A 24,594-nucleotide genomic window follows, 5' to 3' on the forward strand; every position below is an offset into this window, starting at 1 on the left:
AAAAATACAGAACATTAAAATAACAAGAGCAAAGATCATAAGACTATCTCTGTGTGGAACGCATAGCTTGTGCGATCCTGGAGCTCAAGTACTCTCCTAATAACACTGTCTGTTGTTCTGTAGCTTCGCTCTACGGCAGCTAATCACGAAATTCATAATTATTGGGGTCTCTCTGACGGGAAATGTGCATGGATACGGCTCAGAGCCACTAGCAATCCGGAAAAGTTGTGTGTGAAACAGCCTTGGTTGCACTGATATTCCCAACGATGCAACTTATTACGGCCAGTAAAACGAGGGCGAGTGGTAGTGCATTAGTCACTAATACACGCTGAAATTGATTCTATCAAATTCAAATTTTAGCTTTAGTTTGGTAACGGCTAGCAGAGTTCACGTGATGCTGTTGAAAACGTGTAAAAATCATATTTTCATTAAAACTTCCTGTAGTTTCGCACTCGTTTGACAATTTTTCTCTTCACTTTTATGACGTATCGATATTCTTGTTGAATTTCCCTACACGCGCTTAGATTGAAGTTCGTCAACAACATTGGTGACGAAAAGTGAACTTTAAAATTGAAATCGTGCAGTGCTTTGTTATCCGCGCCAAATGAGCTTACAACATAAACATATAGTATCACATACGATGTACTTTGTAGTATATACAGTAATAAACTTATCGCCAGAATAAAAGCTGCGATCAATCGGGTCTGTCAGCAGAGCCGAAAAATGCGAGCTGTTCTTTGCGTGGTAAGTTCAATTCGAACATCCCACTACAAAAGTGATAACAACTAATTTCAGTTGACGTTCACCGCGCTAAAAGTTGTTCTTGGTGAGGTTTGATTAGCGATGATACTGTTCTCAAAATTTTATGAAAAATGTGATTTGTTAGATAGAATGAAAATTTTTTAGGACAATACGATCCATATTTGCCACCAGACTTCCCAGAAATTGGTGGATTTACGGCACCACCACCTACTTCCACTGTTACTACTCTTGCTAATACTACTCCTGCTAAAACTACATACCTGTTTCCAACAACGGCAGCAGGAACAACTTTTTCAGTGCCTGCAACATCTCCACCAGTTCCAACCTCTTCAGCGCCTCCACCAGCTCCAAGCTCTTCAGCGCCTCCGCCAGGTCCAAGCTCTTCAGCGCCTCCAGCACCTCCAGGGTCTTCAGCACCTCCAGCAGATCCAGAGTCTTCAGCACCTCCAGAGCCTTCATCACCTCCACCAGCTCCAGAGTCTCCAGCACCTTCACCAGCTGCAAGGTCTTCAACATCTCCACCGACTTCGGAATCTTCAGTGCCTCCATGGTCTCCAGCTCGTACACCATTTCCGGGGCCATCAGAACCTCCAGCTCCCTCAGTACCTCCACCACCACCTCCAGCTCCCGCACCACAGCCAGCACCTACACCTCCCCCACCTCCAGTTCCCGCACCACAGCCAGCACCTCCACCTCATCCACCTCTCCCACCACCTCCACCACCTCCTGCTCCCGCGCCAGGCCCTCCAGTACCTCCACCATTTGTACCACCGCAACCACAACCGCCTAACCGTAGACCATGGCCAAGTTTGTTTATTTATAGAACGATAACTCTTTCCTAACACGTTAAAGCAAAAATATTCAGGGCCGCACTGTGGGAACCCTCGCCTTACAGACACACAGAGAGGAATTTTTCTCGACATACATAACAATTACAGGTAAAAACATCCCGTGCAAGCTCTGTTTTACACACTAATCTTCATACGTCGTTATCTTAGGAGTAGTTTAACAGGAGGTCAGGAGGTGAACAATGGTCACGGATTCGCTCCAACACCAGCTCGGATGTATCGCATGGTATATGATGATGCTAATTAACATGAATTTCATAGGTGACGTGGGAACAGTTTTAGCAATATAACTGTGATGCGGAATCATACGCTCAGCAACATGCGAGCACATGCAATGGCAGAAGACTGGACCCAATACATCACCGTGGGTATAAGGGGAACATTTATGTTCTGTACGACCTTCAAACCACAAAGGAGGGTGCTATGCAATGGGTGAGGATATTCTCAGCGATAACAAGCAATTTACAAAACCATTACAAGAAATCAAACGTCCAGCTAACGCCGGATGTTCGACTTCTTGTAGTGCCTTCTTCGGTGGCCTTCACTGATCACTAGAAATTGACAGCAGTGATATTTTCTTCAAAAGTAAATCGACATTTTTTCTAACGGCATTTTCTTGGTTCTTTTCTTTCCAGAAATTCAACCATTTATAAAATGATGATGAATAGCTTGAGTTTCATCTTCAGACGAGGAAAAGGGTCCACGTGAAACCACGCAAATTGTTAGCTACTATTTAAGCAGCCGTCTACATCATACACCTTTCCTATGTCCGAAGGAGTGGTCTGACCAATCTTATGAAGGAGACGAGCAGGGGAATAGACATGCGGGAAGTACATAGGGTTGGAACGCAACACATCTAGTTGTTATGGTCATAACGTGTGATTTACTGACACCATCACTTGGAGCTATAGCGCAGCAGTAATAAACTGTGGCGCACAAATCCGATGCAGTTGGACACGTCCGGCAGCATTTTATCTCTTTCTAGTGCCGGGGCATCTTGGACGCCCTTGGACCCATCTCACTGCTTTTTGGAATTTCTCTACACCCACACGTGACAGAATGAGCCCGTTATCACACAGTGTAGTTGCCCAATCACAGTTCAGCACATCCTGACACAATTAAGGCAATGCAAGAATGGTGGTATCAGCTGAGAAGGAATGGGATGAGAAGGGATATGTGGTTCACCCAGAAAGAACGCGAACGACATCTAAATATTCGGAGCTGGTCAAGGGTATTTTGCTTTGCTCTCAACTGGAATTATTTTTATAAATGGCTGAAAATATGTTTAGATGGCCTGGTCGAATAACAAATACGTAGGCTGTGCAGTCGAACGCTGCAGTCAATTCTACTTCGTAATATGCATGTATCCGGATGGGTGAGAGCTATCAATTTCAAACTAGATTGGTACGTTCTATTTTTGTACATTTTCAGAGGTAACCACTTAAACCAGCATGTATATCCGATAGGACCCGTGTGCTCTGCGTGTCCAACTGGTCACTGTGACTACCAGAATCTTTGCCGATGGTGAAGATCTTGGGAGAAATTCGTAATGATTTGTGATATGTCCTTAGTGTTATAATAGTTAGAAAATAAAATTTTCGTAGAATTTTGTATCCTCTTCCAAAATGGGTTGCTATTATCGAAACAGCAGGTTAGTTGCGGTTATTCCTTCTCCAAATAGCGAAGGTAAGTCCTCAAAACGGGTCGGTGTACCGCAGTCAGTAAAAGATTCGGCTGTGACTGCACAATCAATGGTTCAAAACAGTCAAGTTCAACAACCTTGTTCCAACCAGCCTTTCATCCCTCTGAGCTCGATAAATACCACACTTGTCTGCGAGTATGAACACACTGATCTGACACATCAACTCGTCCCCGCAAGTCACTGTAATGCTGCACGCGCGTTCATAAACTTCAAGCGATTCTGAGATGAAGTTGAAAACACAATCCCATAGATATTGATCAACGTCATGCACTTTATCGTTTTATCCATTAAGTTTCTAAACCAACAATTCGTTCACCGTTATTTCGTGCGTTAAGTGGCAAATACTTCAGTGCCAAAAGTAATTTACAAGTCAGAAGATTTTCGGAATTCTAAACTGATCCATAAAGCAAAGAAGTAGATCTCGTTGGTTTGGAAATGTAATTCGGGATCTCTGACATACTCAAGTCATCACACGTTTTCCCCACTTTTCCTTATATTCTTGGATCATTGGGATCCTCATCAGTTTCAATTGAAAAGAAAGCAGGAAGCTTGGGTTTACCACTCTTCGTTAGGTCTTGGAAGGGAAAAAAGCATAAATGTACTTCATCCTCCTAAATATCTGGTCATCTATGAATAAAACTCAGAAAGCGATGGAAAAAATTAGACGAGCAGCGGTGCCGACTGCCCGGCCGCTCATCTTCAAATGCTGTTCAATTGAATCCTAGTGATCTCAAGCAACTGGAATTGACTAGAATGAAAGAGCAGTGTACCATTCACGTCTGCATGGGCAAGTAAAATTCCGCATACATAGGCAAATATGAGGATTTTTCAATCAATAGAAACATGTTCCCCTTTCTTTTCCACTTTTGAAGCACAGATAAAAAACCAGAAGGTTCCCTGAGTTTTGCAATGCATATTCGTATTCAGTGTCACTTTTCAGAAAGCTAGAAATCAACAATAAAATAGTGTTTATTACCAACCTGCTGCAAAGACTCCTATGCTTGCACTTTTATTTTGTAAGCTTCCTCAACATTTTTATTAAACCGCGACTATTACAGTGACATGTGCTTATTACTGTAGGGTAGGAAATATGTGGAGCAAATAAGTTGCCTCTACATCATTAAATCAGTATTTTTGGAGGTTCAGGCAACATATTTGCAGAAATCTTACAAAGATGGCGCTGCAAGTGCAGGAATGTAGGGAAAAATCTTTGAGCACGGCCACTTCTCGAGTTCACTTCGAGGACAACCTACTCTCACTTTTCGTCTGATTCTATCCTACCAGCGGAAATATCTGTGTTCCTGTTTTCCTTGACGGTAAAAGTACACGGTAATTCTCCAGTCAGCCCTACTTTGCTTTTGCACGTTCCATTTATTTCGTTTTTGCCACGCTCACGATCATCAACTTTTCATCGCCTGCAGCTGCCGATCTCCCCAGAATGCACTTTCGTGCGGCACATGTGCAGAAAGAGAAATTTCTGCGTGGTTATTTTGGAGATTCTCACAAAATATTCGCAGAAATCTTACAAAGATTGTGGTGCAAGTGTAGAAACGTGGCAAAAATGGTTCAGCTAAAAGCTTGTAGAAAATTATGCAAAAAAAAGATGTATTGTGCATATTTTATACTAGATTATAAAGATGAAGCACATAGTTTGTGTGAGTGAGTTACAGTGTTTGTGCGCCATGAAAATATTTGGCTGCAGTGAGATAAAATGAACGCGAGTACATGTGTGAATGTAGAGCAAAATTGTACCTATAGCTAATATGTACGAAATACTTCAGTTTGGCGACTAAATATTTCCTCACAAGCCAGCAACCAATATTTGGCTCTTGAGAAACGTCATTGGCAAGTAATGTTAGATTTTTATTCGGCAAAAACGCATCTCAAAAGACTGTTGTCTTGATGAGTGCAGCGTAGGAAAGAAAACCGGAGCAGCAGCTTCTGATTGCTGCGCCGACGTCACATAATGTGGAGAGGAAATTGAAGGAGTTCGCACGCTGCTTCAGGATGCCCAAACAAGAGGATTTTTTTCCAGAAAGCGGAGCAACAGGTGGGTGGGTGTGATGCTAAGCGACACATGGAACTGACTTTAAAATGCGTATGTGACAAGTGGTTTGACGAAGGCGATGCTGGAACATACTGCAATACGTTCCTAAAATTACTCTTCCTGTTTTTGCTCTCGAATCTAGAGAAAAAAGAAACAGAAAAGAGGATGTAGAGGGATTTGTTTTCGAGAATTTCGCTGTATTTCATTGTATGTACGATATGTGGATTGAAAGTTATAATACGATGATGTAATGCTCAAGATTACATCCAGGTCTCTCTTTCTCTGGTATCATTCATATGGTGAACATTTCGGAGTAAATGATTCAACCAAATCTGACTTTTAGGAATACCAGTAACTGTGAAAAATTGGGGTACAATTTTTCTGGTTACAACGAAAATGGACCTTCTTATGAGGAAAAGGACGTAGAACGAATCTTAGACGCGAAAGTTCATACACTGCCGTCCAAAACACCACCATATCAAACAGTGTAGTTCAAGTTAGTATGAAACTTTACGCATGAATTTAATGAAAGTATTAATGTGGATTCTCAAAAATCTTGGAAATTTTGAAATCCCAATGTTTTCATTGATTTAAAGATTTGATCCCATATATAATATACAAAATAATTAATCGATGGAGCTAGTGGGTGTTTCATTCCATCATTGCTAAACAACTAAGAAGGAGAAGCATAATTCTATAAAAACTCCAACACTAGGATTATGTCCGGAGTCTGAAATGGTGTTTCTTGATGCGTAGTAGATTAACCAGAAAGAAATAGGACGGACCTAATACTGTTCTGACCCTTTCTTCACCTTTAGTGGCTCCTAGATGACCTGAGTGTATTTTGTTCAATGCTGCGTAGAATTAGACTTATAGAGGATTCAAGAATTTTTCGTAAAAACGTTAATGTGCGTGATAGTCTCATGTTCGCAGTTGGATATTCAATTTAAAGGTGTTAGTGTGTGGTGTGCCATGAGATGTCTCTCCTCCATGTATTTATACGACACAAACTCCTTGCCTTCTAATTTCCTTTCTTTTCTCTTTCATATAACCTTCGCCTGGTTAGTCGTTTCCTTAACATAACTTCATATTATCGCAATAAAATAATGGCTCATAATGACTTACCGCCTCAGAGAGGCGAGGAGATGACTCTGAGCGCCGAACAGCGATGTATAGCGGAGCTACGTCGTCGGGTAGGGTCTCACAAGCTGAGAAGCAGTTCGTCACATCCGACATTCCAACTTATCAGAATCATAAGCCTACCTAACAGTGAAAGACTGCTGAGATTCACCACCGTCTCGGCAAAATGACGTAAGGTGGCTCTGATCGATATCCTAACGACTTCTAGTGAAAGCTATGCTCGCCATTGCGGAGCTGGTTAGCATGGGGGAAACTCTACATACAACTCGCTCCAACATATACACTGTCTCAGTTCTCGGCACTGTGGGCTCTCAGATGTCGGAAAATATGCTCAGCAGTGAGGGGCGATCGAACCTCAAGTTGATCGAAACGTATTTGATTTTGGACCAAGGCAACATGTGCACAACCCACCATTGAGACCGTATCAGACTTTTTTCTTAGAACTCGAGAAGAGTATCTGCACACGCTGGCGTGGCGCTGGCGGAGCGTTTCAAGACCCATGTGATTGCTCTGCAAGAGAACAAGAGGAGAAGGAGCGACGTGCGACAAATGAATTACGATACACACGTAATTCGCAGAAATAAGGTTCCGTCGCGGAATGTAGGTGGCGTTAGTTTTCTTGTGCACCCATCTGTTGTCCGTCTTGTCGATTCTCGCAACGAAAAGCCCTACAAATTCGTTCTCGGAGACTTTAACACAAAATTGCAAAACTAGGAAAGGCAACAGAAGAAGAGTACAGGATCGGATGATTTGGACTACCGGAACAGAACTAAAAAGCTAATTGTCTCGCCGGGCCGTTGCCCGTCACTTGCCTCTGCCATAGGACTCCTCTTTTCGTGAAAAATTATCATCGTCAATAAACATGGGAAATGTCCAGTGGTACGACTCGTACGGAGATTCACTACCTACTTGCCAGTCGGAGGTGGTGCCTACTTGACGATCCGGAAGTACTACACTTAGTAGTGGTTCCGAATTCTCCTTCAAGAGAAAATGCGACTCTGCCGCAGGATGAAATGAACATCTACTAGACACGATGACTCCTTGTCCCAAGGCGACACATTGAGACATCCAAATGCGACACATTTGCACATTGAGGAGGATCCAAACGTGGGCTACGACCTTCCCAAGACTGCGTTAAACGTGTCTCTAAGTCGCACACGGGAAACTTGTATCGAATTTCGAAAACCACCGAGAAAATTTTGGAAGGAAGAAGGGCTTTGAGGCTCTATCAGGATGCATCGCACATTGAAGAGACCGCTCTGGGACGCTGGATGTAGCTCAGCCTTAAGAAGAAGCAATATTCTGTAATAGTTTCAGCTGCAAAAACCACCTACAAGCCGTAGTGAGAACTTGCCGGGGATACTGCCTGCACGTTGTCTTAACCTTCATCGACTATGAGAAACTCTTCAACAGCGTGGACAAAAATGCAATACTGTCAGGGCTTCCCGTTCAATGTGTGGTCGCGTCATAAGTGAGACATAAGACATAATTGAAATCGCAGCTTTTATTTACATTTTTTACAAGAAATGAAACAAATCGATCGATGTACCACTACGATTCAGCTTTCCCACCGCGCCCTCAACATACCCATTGGAAAGAAGGTATGATATGGCGATACTATATCGCCAAAGGTATTCACGATACTATGTCTCCGTAGCTGTTCACTACGATGACATCGCTCTCTTTTCGAGAAGTACCAGAAAATCAGAGATGGCGTTTGTCGCCGTTTCGTGGATAGCTGGCAAAATTGAGCGCAGAACGCGCAGAACAGTGAAATCAAAATTCTTGAACACATTGTTGCGATGTTCACAAAACACTTGCGCAAGTTGAATTGAATTTTGCAGTTCTTCTAAAAGCTCAAATAACAAAATAACTGGACTTTTTCCACTACTATCAAGATAAAGAATATTCTATTTAAATAGAACGATAGTATTGTATGATGTAAAACCAATGTGAAAATGCAATAAACACAACAATTCACTATTCGCCAATGTCACTTCAAATAAACACTCCGCGCGGCTCTGTCAAATTCAAATTTTAGTTTGAGAAGAGCTAACAGAGTTCACTCTATGCTATTCAAAAGTATAAAAGTCGTATTTTCAGTACACATCTCCTGGAATATTCGTTTATCTTTGATAGTTCGACATAACATGTTTGTTGGCAGCCACATTTATCCCTCAATATCTCATATCAGCTTCCTGACATGCTGCTATTCTTGTTGAATTTCCCTACACGCGCTTAGATTGACGTTCATCAACAATATTGGTGACGAAAGGTGGACTTCAAATATTGATGTCCTTTAGCGCTTTGTCATCCGCAGCAAATGAGCTTATAACACATACACATAATATCGCATACGATGTACTTCGTAGTATATACAGTAATAAGCATATCGCCAGAATAAAAGCTGCGATCAATCATCAGAGTCGAAAAATGCGAGCTAGCTTTGTTCTTTGCGTGGTAAGTCCAATTCGATTACTTCACTAGAAAAGTGATAACAATTAATTTCAGTTGACGTTCATCGCGCTTGAGAACGCTGTTCTTGGTGAGGGCTGAATCAGCAATGAAATTGTCCGGGAAATTTTGCAAAAAAAAAACGTGGGAATTTGTTTAATAGAATCAAACCGCCTCTTGTTTTTCAGGACAAGGTGACGATCCCCTTATACCACCACCATTTCCAGATGATCCACCACTACTACCGCCGCCACAACCAGGTGAGGATGCTCTTTCTTCATCATTTCTTGCTATTACTGCTCCTTCATTGCCAACACCACAAATTAAACAGATACCTTCAGTGCCTCCACAACCTCCAGCCCCTGCACCACCTCCAGCTCCCGCACCACCTCCAGCTCCTGCACCACCTCCAGCTCCGGCACCACCAGCTCCTGCACCACCTCCAGCTCCCGCACCACCTCCAGCTCCCGCACCACCTCCAGCTCCCGCACCACCTCCAGCTCCTGCACCACCTCCAGCGCCTGCACCACCTCCAGCTCCTGCACCACCTCCAGCTCCTGCACCACCTCCTGCTCCTGCACCACCTCCTGCTCCTGCACCACCTCCACCACCTCCAGCTCCTGCACCACCTCCACCACCTCCTGCTCCTGCACCACAGCCAGTACCTCCACCACCTCCACCACCACAGCAACCACAACCGCCTAACCGTAGACCATGGCCAAGTTTGTTTATTTATAGAACGACAACTCTTTCCTAACACGTTAAAGCAAAAATATTCAGGGCCGCACTGTGGGAACCCTCGCCTTACAGACACACAGAGAGGAATTTTTCTCGACATACATAACAATTACAGGTAAAAACATCCCGTGCAAGCTCTGTTTTACACACTAATCTTCATACATCGTTATCTTAGGAGTAGTTTAACAGGAGGTCAGGAGGTGAACAATGGTCACGGATTCGCTCCAACACCAGCTCGGATGTATCGTATGGTATATGATGATGCTAATTAACATGAATTTCATAGGTGACGTGGGAACAGTTTTAGCAATATAGCTGTGATGCGGAATCATACGCTCAGCAACATGCGAGCACATGCAATGGCAGAAGACTGGACCCAATACATCACCGTGGGTATAAGGGGAACATTTATGTTCTGTACGACCTTCAAACCACAAAGGAGGGTGCTATGCAATGGGTGAGGATATTCTCAGCGATAACAAGCAATTTACAAAACCATTACAAGAAATCAAACGTCCAGCTAACGCCGGATGTTCGACTTCTTGTAGTGCCTTCTTCGGTGGCCTTCACTGATCACTAGAAATTGACAGCAGTGATATTTTCTTCAAAAGTAAATCGACATTTTTTTTAACGGCATTTTCTTGGTTCTTTTCTTTCCAGAAATTCAACCATTTATAAAATGATGATGGATAGCTTGAGTTTCATCTTCGTACAGACGAGGAAAAGGGTCCACGTGAAACCACGCAAATTGTTAGCTACTATTTAAGCAGCCGTCTACATCATACACCTTTCCTATGTCCGAAGGAGAGGTCTGACCAATCTGATGAAGGAGACGAGCAGGGGAATAGACATGCGGGAAGTACATAGGGTTGGAACGCAACACATCTAGTTGTTATGGTCATAACGTGTGATTTACTGACACCATCGCTTGGAGCTATAGTGCAGCAGTAATAAACTGTGGCGCACCAATCCGATGCAGTTGGACACGTCCGGCAGCATTTTATCTCTTTCTAGTGCCGGGGCATCTTGGACGCCCTTGGACCCATCTCACTGCTTTTTGGAATTTCTCTACACCCACACGTGACAGAATGAGCCCGTTATCACACAGTGTAGTTGCCCAATCACAGTTCAGCACATCCTGACACAATTAAGGCAATGCAAGAATGGTGGTATCAGCTGAGAAGGAATGGGATGAGAAGGGATATGTGGTTCACCGAGAAAGAACGCGAGCGAAATCTAAATATTCGGAGCTGGTCAAGGGTATTTTGTTTTGCTCTCAACTGGAATTATTTTTATAAATGGCTGAAAATATGTTTAGATGGCCTGGTCGAATAACAAATACGTAGGCTGTGCAGTCGAACGCTGCAGTCAATTCTACTTCGTAATATGCATGTATCCGGATGGGTGAGAGCTATCAATTTCAAACTAGATTGGTTCTATTTTTGTACATTTTCAGAGGTAACCACTTAAACCAGCATGTATATCCGATAGGACCCGTGTGCTCTGCGTGTCCAACTGGTCACTGTGACTACCAGAATCTTTGCCGATGGTGAAGATCTTGAGAGAAACTCGTAAAGATTTGTGATCTGTCCTCAGTGTTATAATAGATGGGAAATAAAATTTTCGTAGAATTTTGTATCCTCTTCCAAAATGGATTGCTATTATCGAAACAGCAGGTTAGTTGCGGTTATTTTTTTCCAATAACGAAATCCTTCTGTTCTACTCTTAGGTGATGTGTAGTGTCCTGCAACTCGACTTAAATGCATCATCCCACAAATTTGGGGTGGTATGGATTTCCGACGGCTAAATACCATACGGAGTCTTAGATTGCAGTAACGGGTGGGATAACGCTCATTTCTTCCTAATTGCAAAGGTGTCGCGCTCCAGTAGAACTTCTCGTCGAAAACACCGCCCCAGAACTTCGAGCGTTCGAGACACTGTTTTGTGCGACGAATTCTAATGTAGCGCGCCAGCATTGTGCACGCGCTGCATCTTCCGGGCCGTTTTCTACGGCAATTAGGAAGAAAGAAGCATTATCCGAACCGCTTCTGCAATATACGACCCCGTATAGTCTTTCGCCATCGGAAATCCATACTACATCAGAGTCGTGGGGTGATACAATTAAGCATCTCTATTGCAAGATTACATCATTTTATTTCCATGGTCCTGAAATTAGCAAAAGTAAGCCGTCAATTGGGGCGGGTGTGCCGCAGTCGATAAAAGACTGGTTTGAAAGAACTAATTTCAACTACACAATTCCAACCAAGCGTTTCGTCCATTTTCGGACTCGATAAATTGCCGTCAGAGTTGTGTGCAAGGATAAAGACACTGACTGACACATTGACTCGCCCCCACAACTCATTGTAATGCTGTACGTAGTTCATAAATCTCAAACGATTCTTAGTTGAAGTCTTAATTCTGAGTTGGGGACATTCCCATAGAGGTTGATGCAATTTATTCCCTCTACTAATCTGCCGAACAGGGCAGCAAAATGGCAGCTTGACCTCTGCGGTCATTCGTTAAAATGCAAGCTGAGGAAATGACCGCATAGCTGAGACTGGAAGACCGCTTTATCCTGGAGTGGTAGAGCTTACCGGAGCTGCTCAGAAAAAAACCAAGATCTGTGAATTTTTTTCAGTTTACAAAAGCAAACATATGGAACAAATGCGTAACCGTGTGTTCAATAAGTAGGCGCTTCGAGATTCTCACAACGTATTGACAGAAATTCTACAAAATGATGATGTGATAGTAGTATTAAAGGAAATTTTAACCATCGCCACTTCTTAGTGTGAAATCGAGATCGACTTCGATTTTTTCTTCTGACTCAATTTTGTCCTACTTCTTTCGTTTCTATTTCTTTTCTTTAAATTTCTTTAAATTCTATCTTCTTCTGTTTTCTTTCATTCCTCTTTTCATTGCTCATGACCATACTGGTGTTGATATCTGTTCTTCTCAGCTTGGCAGCGAGAGGATACGTTGTTTCTCGGTCACCTTTTCTTTGCCTTAGCACTTGTCATTTGTGTCGCGGTACATACAATTCTCTATGTGAGCGTGTACAGATAAGGAAATTTCTGCAGGATTGAATAAACACCGTAAACATAATTATGTGATAGTAGATATTGCATGTACACCCCTGTTAGATAGTAACGATGACGTACATAGTTTGTGTAGCTCAATCGGTTTCGCTGTATTTTATTTTCGTGTCTTTGTGTCACGAAAATACTTGAATACAGCGAAATGAAATGTATAGAAACGCACTTGTCAATGCAGTAAGTGTGCCGTACATACAAATCACTTCTGTTTGGTGATTGAAGACTTCCACACACTCCACCCCCTCTTAGTTGGCTTTTGAGGTTCATCTTTCAGAAATAAGACATTATTTTGCAAATACACATCTCAAGAGAAGTCTTCATTGGTCCCGAGTTGACGGGACCTAAACAGAACCTCCTTGTTGTTCCCCCTACAAGAGAGGTAGAAAATTGGGCGAGTCCGTATGAAGGTAGATGGCTCCAGGACAACCAGACAGATGTACGTGCTGCAGAACGTGGAACAGCTGAGAAGCTATTGGACGTACATTCAACTGATTTTGAGAGATGGTAGGCGATTTGACCAAGGCGACAGAAAAGGCATTGCAATACGCTGACCTTCGCGTTTCCATTTCTCGCATTTACAAGATCAATAAAATCATTGAAAGTTCGAAAAAAAATGAAAACAACACATGCAGGCAAAACGATAGAAAAATAAGCGAATACGGTTATGTTATATTACGATAAAGATTTAAAGAGAAGAGGACCGATACATAAATCTGCTTATAAGACAAAAATGCACATAAAAATAAAATACGTTTTGACAAATATTGGTGAAATATTATAGAATGTTTCCTAAAAAATCATTCCCTTTAGATTATTTAATCTTTTATTTTTCCATTTATTCCTATTTTTCAGATCACCAAAGTGGGATGTCAAGTAGAGAAGGTGGAACTTTTCCGACACCATTTGTATTTTCATTTAAAAGAGATGCTAAAACCCCTAGAGCTGACATTGCTGCTATCTATGGAGACCGGAAAATGCTTAGAAGTAACTCCCAGCTTTCGTTTTTGCCCTCAAACAAGGGAACTTTTCACCTCAGAGACTGATTACACTCACAACGTTGACTAACTCACACTACATCACTCGTCAAAAGATTGTAGTGATTGTTCCAATCAATTGTAGTGGATCGAAAAAATCCATTTCTTCACAATTACTCTTGAAATAAAAACCACTTCAAATTATTCAGTAGTGTGCTCTTCGTTGTTGTTTCCCCATCGTCCCCAACATCTTCCACACATTATTACGTTCTTCTATGCCTCAAATTGTTTTCCACTATATTCTTTTTAATTGTTTATTTTCATGTCCTATGTTTGTACGTTCTGAAGTTCATTAGAAACCCTCAATACACAGCAAAAGTCTAATGAACGGCTACGACACCTAGATTAAATGCAAGAAACAGGTGGACGAAAGTGATCCGTTTTGTCCACTTTGACACTCCGTTTCCGCAGACAGTTGAAAAAAGAAGAATAGATCTAATTAAAAAACCAAAATGCTCCCCTCCTGCATAGAGAGAAAAGAGAAACTCTCTGTCAAATTTTACAAGTATGTCAATATTTTTCATTTTTACGCGAGTTTTCAAGCAAAAAAAAAGAAGCTCACGACTCATTCCTCAATCAAATATTTTGTCTACGTGCTTGTCAGATGACTTAGATTTTTTTGGATAAACTTTAACTTGATTGCAGTACTTGTTAAACAAAGCAGTTAATGAATTGTGATAGAAAATGGCGTCCACTACTGCTAAGGAAATAAGTCCGACAAGTTCTACTAAGTTCTAAAAAAACCTCAATAATACATTTGTCCCTGGAGTCTAAAATGGAGTTTGTTCGTGCTTAGTGGGTCAAAGACCAGCCTAGTGCTGGAACAGTCTCGACCTCGTCAACATAGAGTTTTTGCGTTGTTTCAATCCTGTGCAAAGGGGCACTTATAGAGGATCAAAGATTTCATGCTGTGGAAACAAGGTTAATCTACGTGATCGTCCCTTGTCCTCAGTGAAACGTTGACCTTGTCGGAAGTGTGCCAGGAGATGCTTATCTTCCTTGTATTTACACGATACCCACAACATTTAGACACCTTGACAGGATTTTTTCACTTTTCTCTTTTATGTTGTCCATTTGCTAGTTATTCTGCGTTTTCTTTCCCTTAGCGATAATTTCTTATTCTGGTGGAATGTTCGAAATGTTTCCGAAGAGTAGCGGAAGAGTCTGTAAGCAACTTCAACGCGTCTTCAAATGTCAAGCGCGTTTAGAACGCAAGAAATCTACTTTAAATGTCCTTTAGAAGACTCTTTTTGGATGTATCCACTACATCGGGTTAGTCTGCTTTCATGGTATCGTCATTTTAGACTAGATACTATTTAAAGCAAGACTGGAACCGGTTCATGTACGTACAGACCTGACAAAAAATATTTTAATTTTTCTCGATAATTTTATATTCTGCTTAACTTTAATAAAAACTTCAATAAGGTTACGAAAAGTTAAAGGAGAGACTCTAAACAACGCTAATGCATCCCTCAATGTCCGGTGGGTTGGAAAGGTTAGAAGTTTGGTTTTGTTGCTTTTCAGATCCTTACAGATTCCTCTCACATTAAGACGTAGTGCATTTAATGCATCTTAAACTAGACACGTTTCAAAACAAACTGGAGATTTTTTGAATTCAAATTGAATGCAGTTTAATTGCAAATTCGTCAACAGAAACACTATTTATTCTCAAGAAAAATGCACTCGCAAAAAACAACAAACCGTTTGATTGACGAAAGACAGCGAATATGTACGATCGTCAAGTTCAGTTTTCTGTTGAGCACATAGGTTCAGATCCTGCCACTGTGATAATCTCTTGGATGACAGTGTTCACTGTCTACATTACTGTTCGATTGTTAATAATTAATAGGCGATTTGCATTTTCCAATGGGTTCAGGACGCACGAATAATGCTCATTCAACTTATTGGTGGTGCAAATAAATTTTGAGGGATTTATAGATGATGGCGTAACTAACATTGAATCGCATCCGACCATCTTGTAGCTATATTCATGTTAAGGCGTTATCATTTCCCTCTAAAAATAAGTATATGTCATTTTGCTTAAGTGTAAACAGTTTATTTTCTTTCTACGCATCTCTTTTAACTTGAAGAAAAAGGCGCTGATGGAAATTGCAGTTAGAAGAATATCAGGAGCAGGTTACATCAATAAAAACATGTGAGCAGTAATTCCGCGGTTTCAAAAGTGGCACCAGCGACAAAGAACCCGAAGGGAACCAACTAACGTTTGAAGACGCTGAGTTAGAGGCGTTATTGCACCAAACATCATGACAAACTCAAGAGCAACTCGCTAAAAACTTGGAAGTGACTCAACACGCGATTTCAAGCCGTCTCAGATCCATGAATTTGGTGCAAAAACAGCGAAATTGAGTTCTGTATGAGCCCAAGCCAGGAGATGTCTAATGCCGTTTTTTCCCGTGCGAATAACTGCTCCGGAAGCAAAGTAAAAAAGAGTTTTTTTTGCAGTGAATCATGACGGGGACGAAAAATAAATCCACTATGACAACCAAAGGCGCCATGCATCAGCTTCAATGGCCAGACTGAATTTTCATGGCAAGAAGAAATAGCCGTGGAACTGGTAGCATCAGCTAGCAGTGATCTACTATGAGCTACTCAAATCTAGCGAAACCATCACTGGGGAACGTTAGCAACAGCAATTAATGCAATTGAATCAAGCATGAAAGCTCAAACGCCCCCAATATGCTAAAAGACATGAGAAAATGATCTTCCAGAACGACAACCCTCGGTCACACGTTGGGAAAATATGCAAAGAAACTTTGGAGGCCCTTCAAAAGGATGTCCTACTCCATCCGCTGTATTCACCAGACATTGCTGCTTTTGACTACCACTTGTTCCATTCGATGACGCATTCCCTGCAACAGCACTTCACTTCTAACGAAGAAGCCATTGAAGCGATTTGAATCGATTCTTGGATCGCCTCAAGAGACGAGGAATTTTTCCAACGCAGTGTCCTTACATTGCGCGAAAGATTGAGAAAAGTCGCAGCTAGTGATGGACAGTACTTTGAATAAAATAAATTTTATCAATTTCTCTGAATAAAGCTTTAAAGTTACAAAAAACCTCAAAACGTATTTGTACCCTGATATGTGGCGCGCTCTTCAGGATCTTTCGTATCTCGCCTGGCTGATGAACCCTAGAACTGTCCCTCACGGCCAATCGCTGTACAATTCGCTCCTGTTGCGGATAAATGAAACGAGATCTTTGATGTTAAATTTCAAATTTGGGGGATTTTCTAATTTCAAAAGATTGCAATTCGATTTGGAAAGTGTCAAGCATTATTTAAAAGTGTTTGACTTAGTTTTAAAAAAGTCTCTTGGTATTTAAAAATGTCCAATTCGAAGAGTAAATGACATATGTGCCTTCTATTCACCATTGTGGTAGAAACTAAGCTTCATCATACAGGAATTCTCGTTTTTGCGCTCCATTAATAGTTACGTTCGCAATAAACCTGCAATCGTTCAAAGAATGTCCGCTTTTTGTGAGATGCTTGCCGTGTTCGTGGAAGTGTCCACTCATTTTAGTGACTGGTTTTCCGCGAACGAACGAGTAGACGTTCGGGCATCACTGGTTTCCTCAAACTGCTAGAACTCTTCTTTTTTTTTAGCTCGTTCCACTGAATGATCTTTTCGAGGATCGCTTAAAGGAATCTAGCGTATCCTTTAAGAAATCTCTTCCTAGGAGGACTCCTTGTTTTTCTCAACAGTTATTCTCACGCTTTAAACGTCATCTTAGCAACTTCAGTAGCATCTGGTATGAGATCTTAAATGTGAAGTGATTGTCGAAAGTTCCTATTTTTATATGCACAAGTGTTTCATTTTTGACTCCTTTCCCTCTCATTCCTTTTTTATGACATAGAAATGATCTCTGTACTGTTCAATCTTTTCGAGTTGCACTCAACGAGCGAGCAACAATCCACTCCAAAGATATAATAAGACTATGGATACAAAGTTTCAGATAGATTTGATCTTAAAGCTTAGCATGTCAAGAAACCTCTACCTTATGGTTAGAATTAACAATATCTATTCCTACCGTGTACCCTAGGCCATGGATAACGAGCAGAAAAATTGAATATTTGGCTTTCAGAAAAGTGACAAAGAAAGCTTCTGCGAAATTTTTGTTAAAACAGAAAGAACGAGGGGAAATAGGATTGTATATCCTCAGAAAAGAGAGATAGAACCATATTCTACTATTTTATACCACTATCTCATTGCGCACAGGTTTATGAAGACGCCAATGCTTGTGTTGATTGCGATACCGTAACAGGTGGTTCCTTGAGGCTATAACTGGAGAAAGGTACACTGGAATGAGTTGAAGTGGCCGCGTCACAGTCGCCCAGTTGAGCATAACCATCGCTGTTTTCCAAAAAATTTTGTTTTTTTTTTTTAAACCAACAACTTGTTTCGTTTTATTAGCTGAAAAGGCTTTATAGGAGCAAGAAATCACTCGCCTCGTTTATTTTTTCTTCAAGTACTGGAGTCAAATCCACATCAGCTTAAAGGCATCACCCCACGAATCTGAGGTGGTGCAGATTTCAGGTGGAGTATTCGTTTACGAGATGGGAGACTACGGAGAGAGGGGTGATTCCGTCCATTTCTTCCTAATTGCCGTAAAAAACGGCCCGGAAGATGCGGCGCCGCACAAGACTGGCGCGCTCCAATCGAACCTCTTGTACAAAATGGTGCGCCAAAACGAATGAAGCCGTATCTTCCGGGCCGTTTTTTACGGCAATTAGGAAGAAATGGACGGAATCACCCCCCTCTCCGTAGTCTTCCATCCTGTATACGAATACTCCACCTGAAATCTGCACCACATCAGATTCGTGGGGTGATGCCTTTAAAATGGTCTTTGGAACACATATACGAAGGTATATACACACATATATACCGAATTCCAATACAGCGCCTCTTTTTCTAGGAATTTTTATATTGCAGACTTAAAAAATCGAACCAATGCTTTTCCAGACAGGACTCTCTGTCGAATTTTCTCCTAACATCTACTTGCACTACTAAAACTATAACAGAATTGAAATTTTACACTAATATGTTCATAAAGAACTTTTCTTTCAAGCAGTGTTAGGGTGAACAACAACGAAACCAAGGAAAACAGGTTTTATGCATTTTTGTGGAATTCTGTGAAATGGAAACGGTAGCCAATTTAGCGAAAAAAGAATTCGACTTGACAAGAAGTACGCACTTATTCTAAGCGCCTAAAAGGAATGCAATCAGACGGGAAAAAGGGAAAAGGAAGTGGGAATGAGCTATTGCACTTACATTTTCCAAAATCGTCTTCTAGCAAGAACTACAGTACGTAAGAAAGAATATTCGTATCCGTCACCAACCGGAACCGCGATACGTAAATGTGCTGTCTCAATTTGCAAAGTATTTTATAAGCCACTCGTTTAAATAAGTCTAACTTGTGGAAAATGCTAAATGTGCGTTTAGCTAAATCTATAATGCATAATATCGAACTGCCTGAAAACAGTGCTAAGAGGCCCCAACATTATGGGCGTTGTTATCGTGGTGAGGTTCAAGCCTAGAGATAATTTTGTGATTATACTTCGAAGATAGGAGCACATGTGGTAATTTATTTGCATATATTTATTTGCTTCTTCTTAGATCTATATTGTTATTATAATTCAAATTTATTTGTGCTATCTGCACCACAACCTAGAAGAGCAACATAACAAAATAAGATTTACAGACGATGAAAAGAGTGTTCTACCGGGTGGAGGCGATGCGGCTTTGACTGCGGCAAGGTAGCGGGAAGAGGGGATGCGTGTCACTGCTAACCCTCTTCGAATAGATAATAATTCGAATAAGTATGACCGATTTCGGCTCAATTTCGACACATCCTAAACGGATTGAACAACGCCAGGTCCTTCAGCGCACTTTAAAGATAGAAATAAAAAGAACAGCATTGTTTCGCAGGCTAAAAATAGCCCAGAAGTTATTGAAAACACAAAAATGTGCTTTCTGTTGAAGTGCGCAGAGAACAGTGTCTTAACGCCACAGCATCATCGCGAGCTTCCGCATCAGCAACAGCTTCTTGCCACTCTTCGAGGTGAAAGAAGTGAAGATGTCTACACAGGATCGCTAGGCTATAAGCTTTTTTGACCACTTGCCAGAGATTTTAAGGGCTGCGATTGAGTATAGCGTTACGCATTCCCTCAAAACATAGCACCCTGCGCTGCCGACATCTTCGTACTCTCAAAACTATATAGTTGAAAAGGAACCTGGAGAAGGAATCATCTTTTTATTCCATAATTTCCTACCTGGTTCTAGTTAGTCTTCACACAACGTTTTAAAGTCGCACTCATCGACATCCGACGACATAAAAACCATTCCGAAGGAGAAATTTTGCGTGAACAGTGTTATTAGCCAAGCGTGCAGCTTATCCTGTTCGCTCGCTATTCCTAACCAACCATCAATCATGCCTTCGGTGATTCCTTGTCTACACGTTGTTGTTCGGGCATCAGTTCCTGTTCTTTCTTTTTCACAACAATGTGCTAGAAAAATACTCTTACTATTTGATCGCTTAACAACAACTGATTTTTCTTTTTTCCTTGAAAATTGGAGCGCCTTCAGTGAAGATTTGAAGATTATATTAGATTTCTTTGAAGCATTTTGCGAAGCTAACGCGAACACCCAGAACAATCCATCCTCACATCTGACTTCAATCCGCCTTCGGAACCTGTTTGAATAAGGGCTGGCCGAGTGCGCAATGCTGATGAACGGTTTTTTTTTTCAGCAAGACCACCTCACCGGATTTCCCACCACATTTTCCCATTGCCCTACTAAGGGCAGTAATTTCCCAGCGATCACCACAACCAGGTCTTGCTTCGATAGTTAGTTGCGCAGTTTTGAATCACTATCGCAATTACAGTAGAAGGTGCAAGGATTTGTTCTTATAACATGGACGTCCATGTTTCCTGCTTAAAAAAGTTCTATTATAAAAGAATCTTCATGAAACTCTAATCGAGCTAGACAGCACTGCAAAACCTGTAGGATAGCTGATGAAACCAGTTGTCGACGCGTAGGTGCAGCCATAGTTGCTCCTATGGCTTACTTGCCGCTTTTTATTCCCAATATTCCTTTTTGTTTATGAAAGTAACAGCAGAATACTATGAAACACATTTGTTTATTGAAAATTGTCTCTTAATATTAACTATTAGACTGATCCATGTAATCATTTTTGAATTCGTTCTTGTCATATCTTTCTCTTACATTTCTCTCCGAAATGATTCGTTTTTTTTCAGCTTTGGACTGTTCTTTCTTTTCGTTCTTTTCGCGGTCTCCTTAAAAATGCCTCCGTGAAGGCGCTCTTAGAGATTCTCGTTCTACGACGTTCTTGGGTCCAAATGGATCTCAGAAATGTCTACCTAACTGCAGAATACGAACGAAATCCTTAAATAGGAGTAAACAGAAGATTTTAAATGTCATGCAGCTATTCCTACTTCCGCGTATTGTGGGTGGTTATTCTGACGTTTGGTCGATCATTTCTCGTTTACCTTGAGCATGACCAGCGAATACAGTCTGCAAGCGAAACGGAATGTTGAAGATACGCAGTCTCTGCACGCACAACTGCTAAATCTGACGCGCTCACGACTCTTCGAAAGGTCTTTCATTATGTAATGGTAACCGTCGTACAATATGGTGGAGCGCAGCCTTTAAAAGCTTCCTCCGCGACTGGACGGCCGGTGGTTCGAAACTGTCCCAAGCCAACCGAGCCTTCCGTGTCGATAAAGTGGTACTTAATTTGATAATCTACAGATCCTCTCTTCTTGAAATCTCGGCATTGTAAACTGGATTAACGTTTTCTTGTTTTGCTTACGAAGTTTGGTGAAACTTCATTTATGGCTAGACCTTTAGACAACTTTGTATTTATTCCCAGAAGTGGTTTGTGGTTTCTGATGATATGGATGAGCTTCTTCTTTTTTCTCGCTGAGCCTCGACATCGTTCTAAGTACACTACCAAAATGCCCAAAAAAAGGAAAACAATCTGGCCAGTCTCTCCGACTACCGAGGCTGATGACCCATCGCGTTCTTATCACTCAAGGTGGTTGAGATCTACGCACTCTGCAGCAGCTTTATGACTGATGTCTGGATGCTGTCAAGGAACTGGACGTGGAACAATCTTATAGTTCTCTAGTGTGACGAACGGCATAAAGCCATTAGTAAAAGAGATAAACACTCATTTTTAATTGTCATGGATGGATTTCCGACAGAAATCCAGAATGCTATAATGCTTTCTTGGCAAATATTTCTCTCTTGTGGGCTAATATCGTGCATTTTGTATCAAACTCATTTTCATCAGGTTTCTCTTTCTAGTTCCGCCCCCATGATGTCATCATACTTCCACATCTTTTAGCAGTCAAATGTTTGATGACTTTGATGCGCGAGCTCAGCATCCTTCCAGTTTCCTAGCATTGCGCGCCAAGCACTCTATCTGGTAGACTACCCCGAACGTCGCTCAATCTACAGTCTTACCGTTTACCGTACGGGCATGCTGTGCAATATTCCAGCATACACTGAGCATCGTAGAGTCTACTACGAACCAACTGCCGCTTAATATGGTCATTTGAAATGTTCACCAATAAACCATCAATTTGCAACTGTGCTCGCAAAAGAGCCTGGTGTATCACAGCAGTTAAGGAGTCGGAGATGAAGGTGATGCACAGGGAGATTCTACCTTGATGTCCTCACTGCTTTATTCGCAGTTTGAAATTAAGCGTTAGATTTCGACCTTGTGTAACCGTTCGAACTAGCTACACTAGTTTTTGTGACTCCTACCCTTCTCTATCTCTTGTGTTCTATTGCTGTTCAATTCTATTGCTTTTTTGATCATGTTGCAAACAATTGTCCTTTTCACAGGAATACGGTGAACTGAAATTGCATTTAACAATATGTTTTCCGAGCTTTCTTGTCTTGATACATCACCGGGTCTCCATAATTCATTTTAAAGCTGCATACGCGTTTATAAACCTCGAACGATCTTGAGTTGAACCCGAACGCATTGACGCATCCTAAACGGACTCGCAAAGGCCAGATACTTATCCTTTAAAGGCACCACCCCACGAATCTGAGGTGGTGCAGATTTCAGATGGAGTATTCTTACACGGGAAAGTAGATTATGGAGAGTCCACTTCTTCCTAATTGCCGTAAAAAACGGTCAGGAAGATGCGGCGCGTTCACAAGGCTGGCGCGCTCCAGTACACCTCTTCGTTGATAACAGCGCCATGGAACGCTCGAAGCCGTATCTTCCGGGCCGTTTTTTACGCCAATTAGGAAGAAATAGACGAAATCACCCTTTTCTACATAATCTACGATCCCGTATACGAATGCTCCACCTGAAATCCATATCACCTCAGATTCGTGGGGTAATGCCTTTAACTATCGTATTGAGAGGAACAGACTATAAAGCAGAGCACTATATGAGGAAAAACATGGTTTCTAAAAATTTAACCACCTGTTTTAATTAGCAACAAAGATTTTTCATCACGATAACCCTGTTGCGATGCTTAGAAATATGCAAGGCATGAAGGAGGTTTTCCCTTCATTTATGCAAACGACGATTGATATCTTCCAGACTAGCCAACTGAGGATCTATAAGCAATGCTAAGTGCTTTTGCGCTCTTAACCGGTTCACAATGAATTAATAATATCTCTTGAAGCAAGTCTTGCTAGCTAGTTTTTTTTTTCTGGATACGCCCACTCAGTCATTTTCATATATAAATCGAACTGTTTCTACATACTAGTTTGATCCGAAGAATTCCATAAAGAACTTCAAAATTCTTAGTTCTCTTGTTTGACTCATTCAGTCTTTGATTTCGACGACCACCGCGAACCCAAAGGCATCTCTGGATGCCCCAAACTCCCACTCAAGTTGTTGTACATTCGCCCTTTTCTGATTCGACGTTCATGCACTGTGCATGTATTATATACTTCCTGTTTACTACCATTTTCCCAAAAATTTATATCATGATAATAAAGGATGAAGGATAAAGTGCCTGGCGGTAATCAATCCGCTTAGTAAGCACCCCTACGTTCTCTTCAATTCAGAATCGTTGAATGTTTAGGAACGTGTAACTGCCCTATACAATGACTTGCGGGGGCCAGCCGATGTGTCAAGTCAGTGTTTTTATCCTCCCAGACAAGTCTAGTACCAATTTATCGACTCAGGAGTGATGAAGGGTTTGGCACTAGGGCGGATTCGAACCTCGGATCGATCGTGCAGGAAGCGGAACCTCTAACCGCTACACTACACCCACCCTTATCATGATAATATTCAAATGAAATTAGGATGTATTTCGACACATTTTGAATAAATAATAAGTGAAAATAATAATAAATAAGTGAAAGTGAAAAAATAGTGTAGTCATGAGAACGTGTGGATTTGTTGTTATTTAGAACTAGAACGGAGTGACTTTGCAATTTTTCAACGCTTGAATGAATGAAAGGCTATTATTATCCCTCAGCAACAAAGAAATGCAGCAAAACAGCACACAGGGCTTAATAATCTTCTGCCTGCGTGGGACCCACATATTTGTAGTAGCCAACCTCTGCTTTTGTTGCCCTAAAGAACAAGGGAAGCTGGTTATTTTACCGTCGTTCGTTACTCTGAGCTAGTCACACGCGTAACGCATAGTCATACACCTTTACTCATTTCGGTGTCAGAGAGAGTACTTCACCACAAATGTATTTGCATTTTGGAGCGCTTGCATGAGAAAATCCTTTTATTTTGTCATCATTACAGTCATTCT

The 24,594-nt window shown here is 41.4% G+C and overlaps 1 protein-coding gene across 3 annotated transcripts; it reads left to right on the forward strand.

The window, feature by feature from the left end:
- Positions 1–723: 723 nt before the first annotated feature.
- On the forward strand, positions 724–10,271 carry RB195_015479 (uncharacterized protein; the record flags this gene model as incomplete). Of its 3 annotated transcripts, XM_064206216.1 has the most annotated exons (10): positions 724–744; positions 796–826; positions 907–1,569; positions 1,628–1,700; positions 1,761–1,836; positions 1,893–1,974; positions 2,734–2,841; positions 9,142–9,675; positions 9,734–9,806; positions 9,867–9,963. In XM_064206216.1, 10 exons carry the CDS (start codon positions 724–726, stop codon positions 9,961–9,963), a joined length of 1,758 nt encoding a protein of 585 aa, XP_064062095.1. The 3 variants fall into 3 exon arrangements, with proteins under 3 accessions (XP_064062095.1, XP_064062096.1, XP_064062097.1); XM_064206214.1 differs by lacking the exons at positions 2,734–2,841; positions 9,142–9,675; positions 9,734–9,806; positions 9,867–9,963 and adding an exon at positions 2,106–2,165 and having other exon boundaries at positions 1,893–2,042; XM_064206215.1 differs by lacking the exons at positions 724–744; positions 796–826; positions 907–1,569; ... (2 more) ...; positions 1,893–1,974; positions 2,734–2,841 and adding exons at positions 8,933–8,959; positions 9,011–9,044; positions 9,999–10,148; positions 10,212–10,271 and having other exon boundaries at positions 9,867–9,942.
- Positions 10,272–24,594: the final 14,323 nt, after the last annotated feature.

This window comes from Necator americanus, chromosome V, assembly GCF_031761385.1.
Source record: "Necator americanus strain Aroian chromosome V, whole genome shotgun sequence".
Lineage (NCBI taxonomy): Eukaryota > Metazoa > Nematoda > Chromadorea > Rhabditida > Ancylostomatidae > Necator > Necator americanus.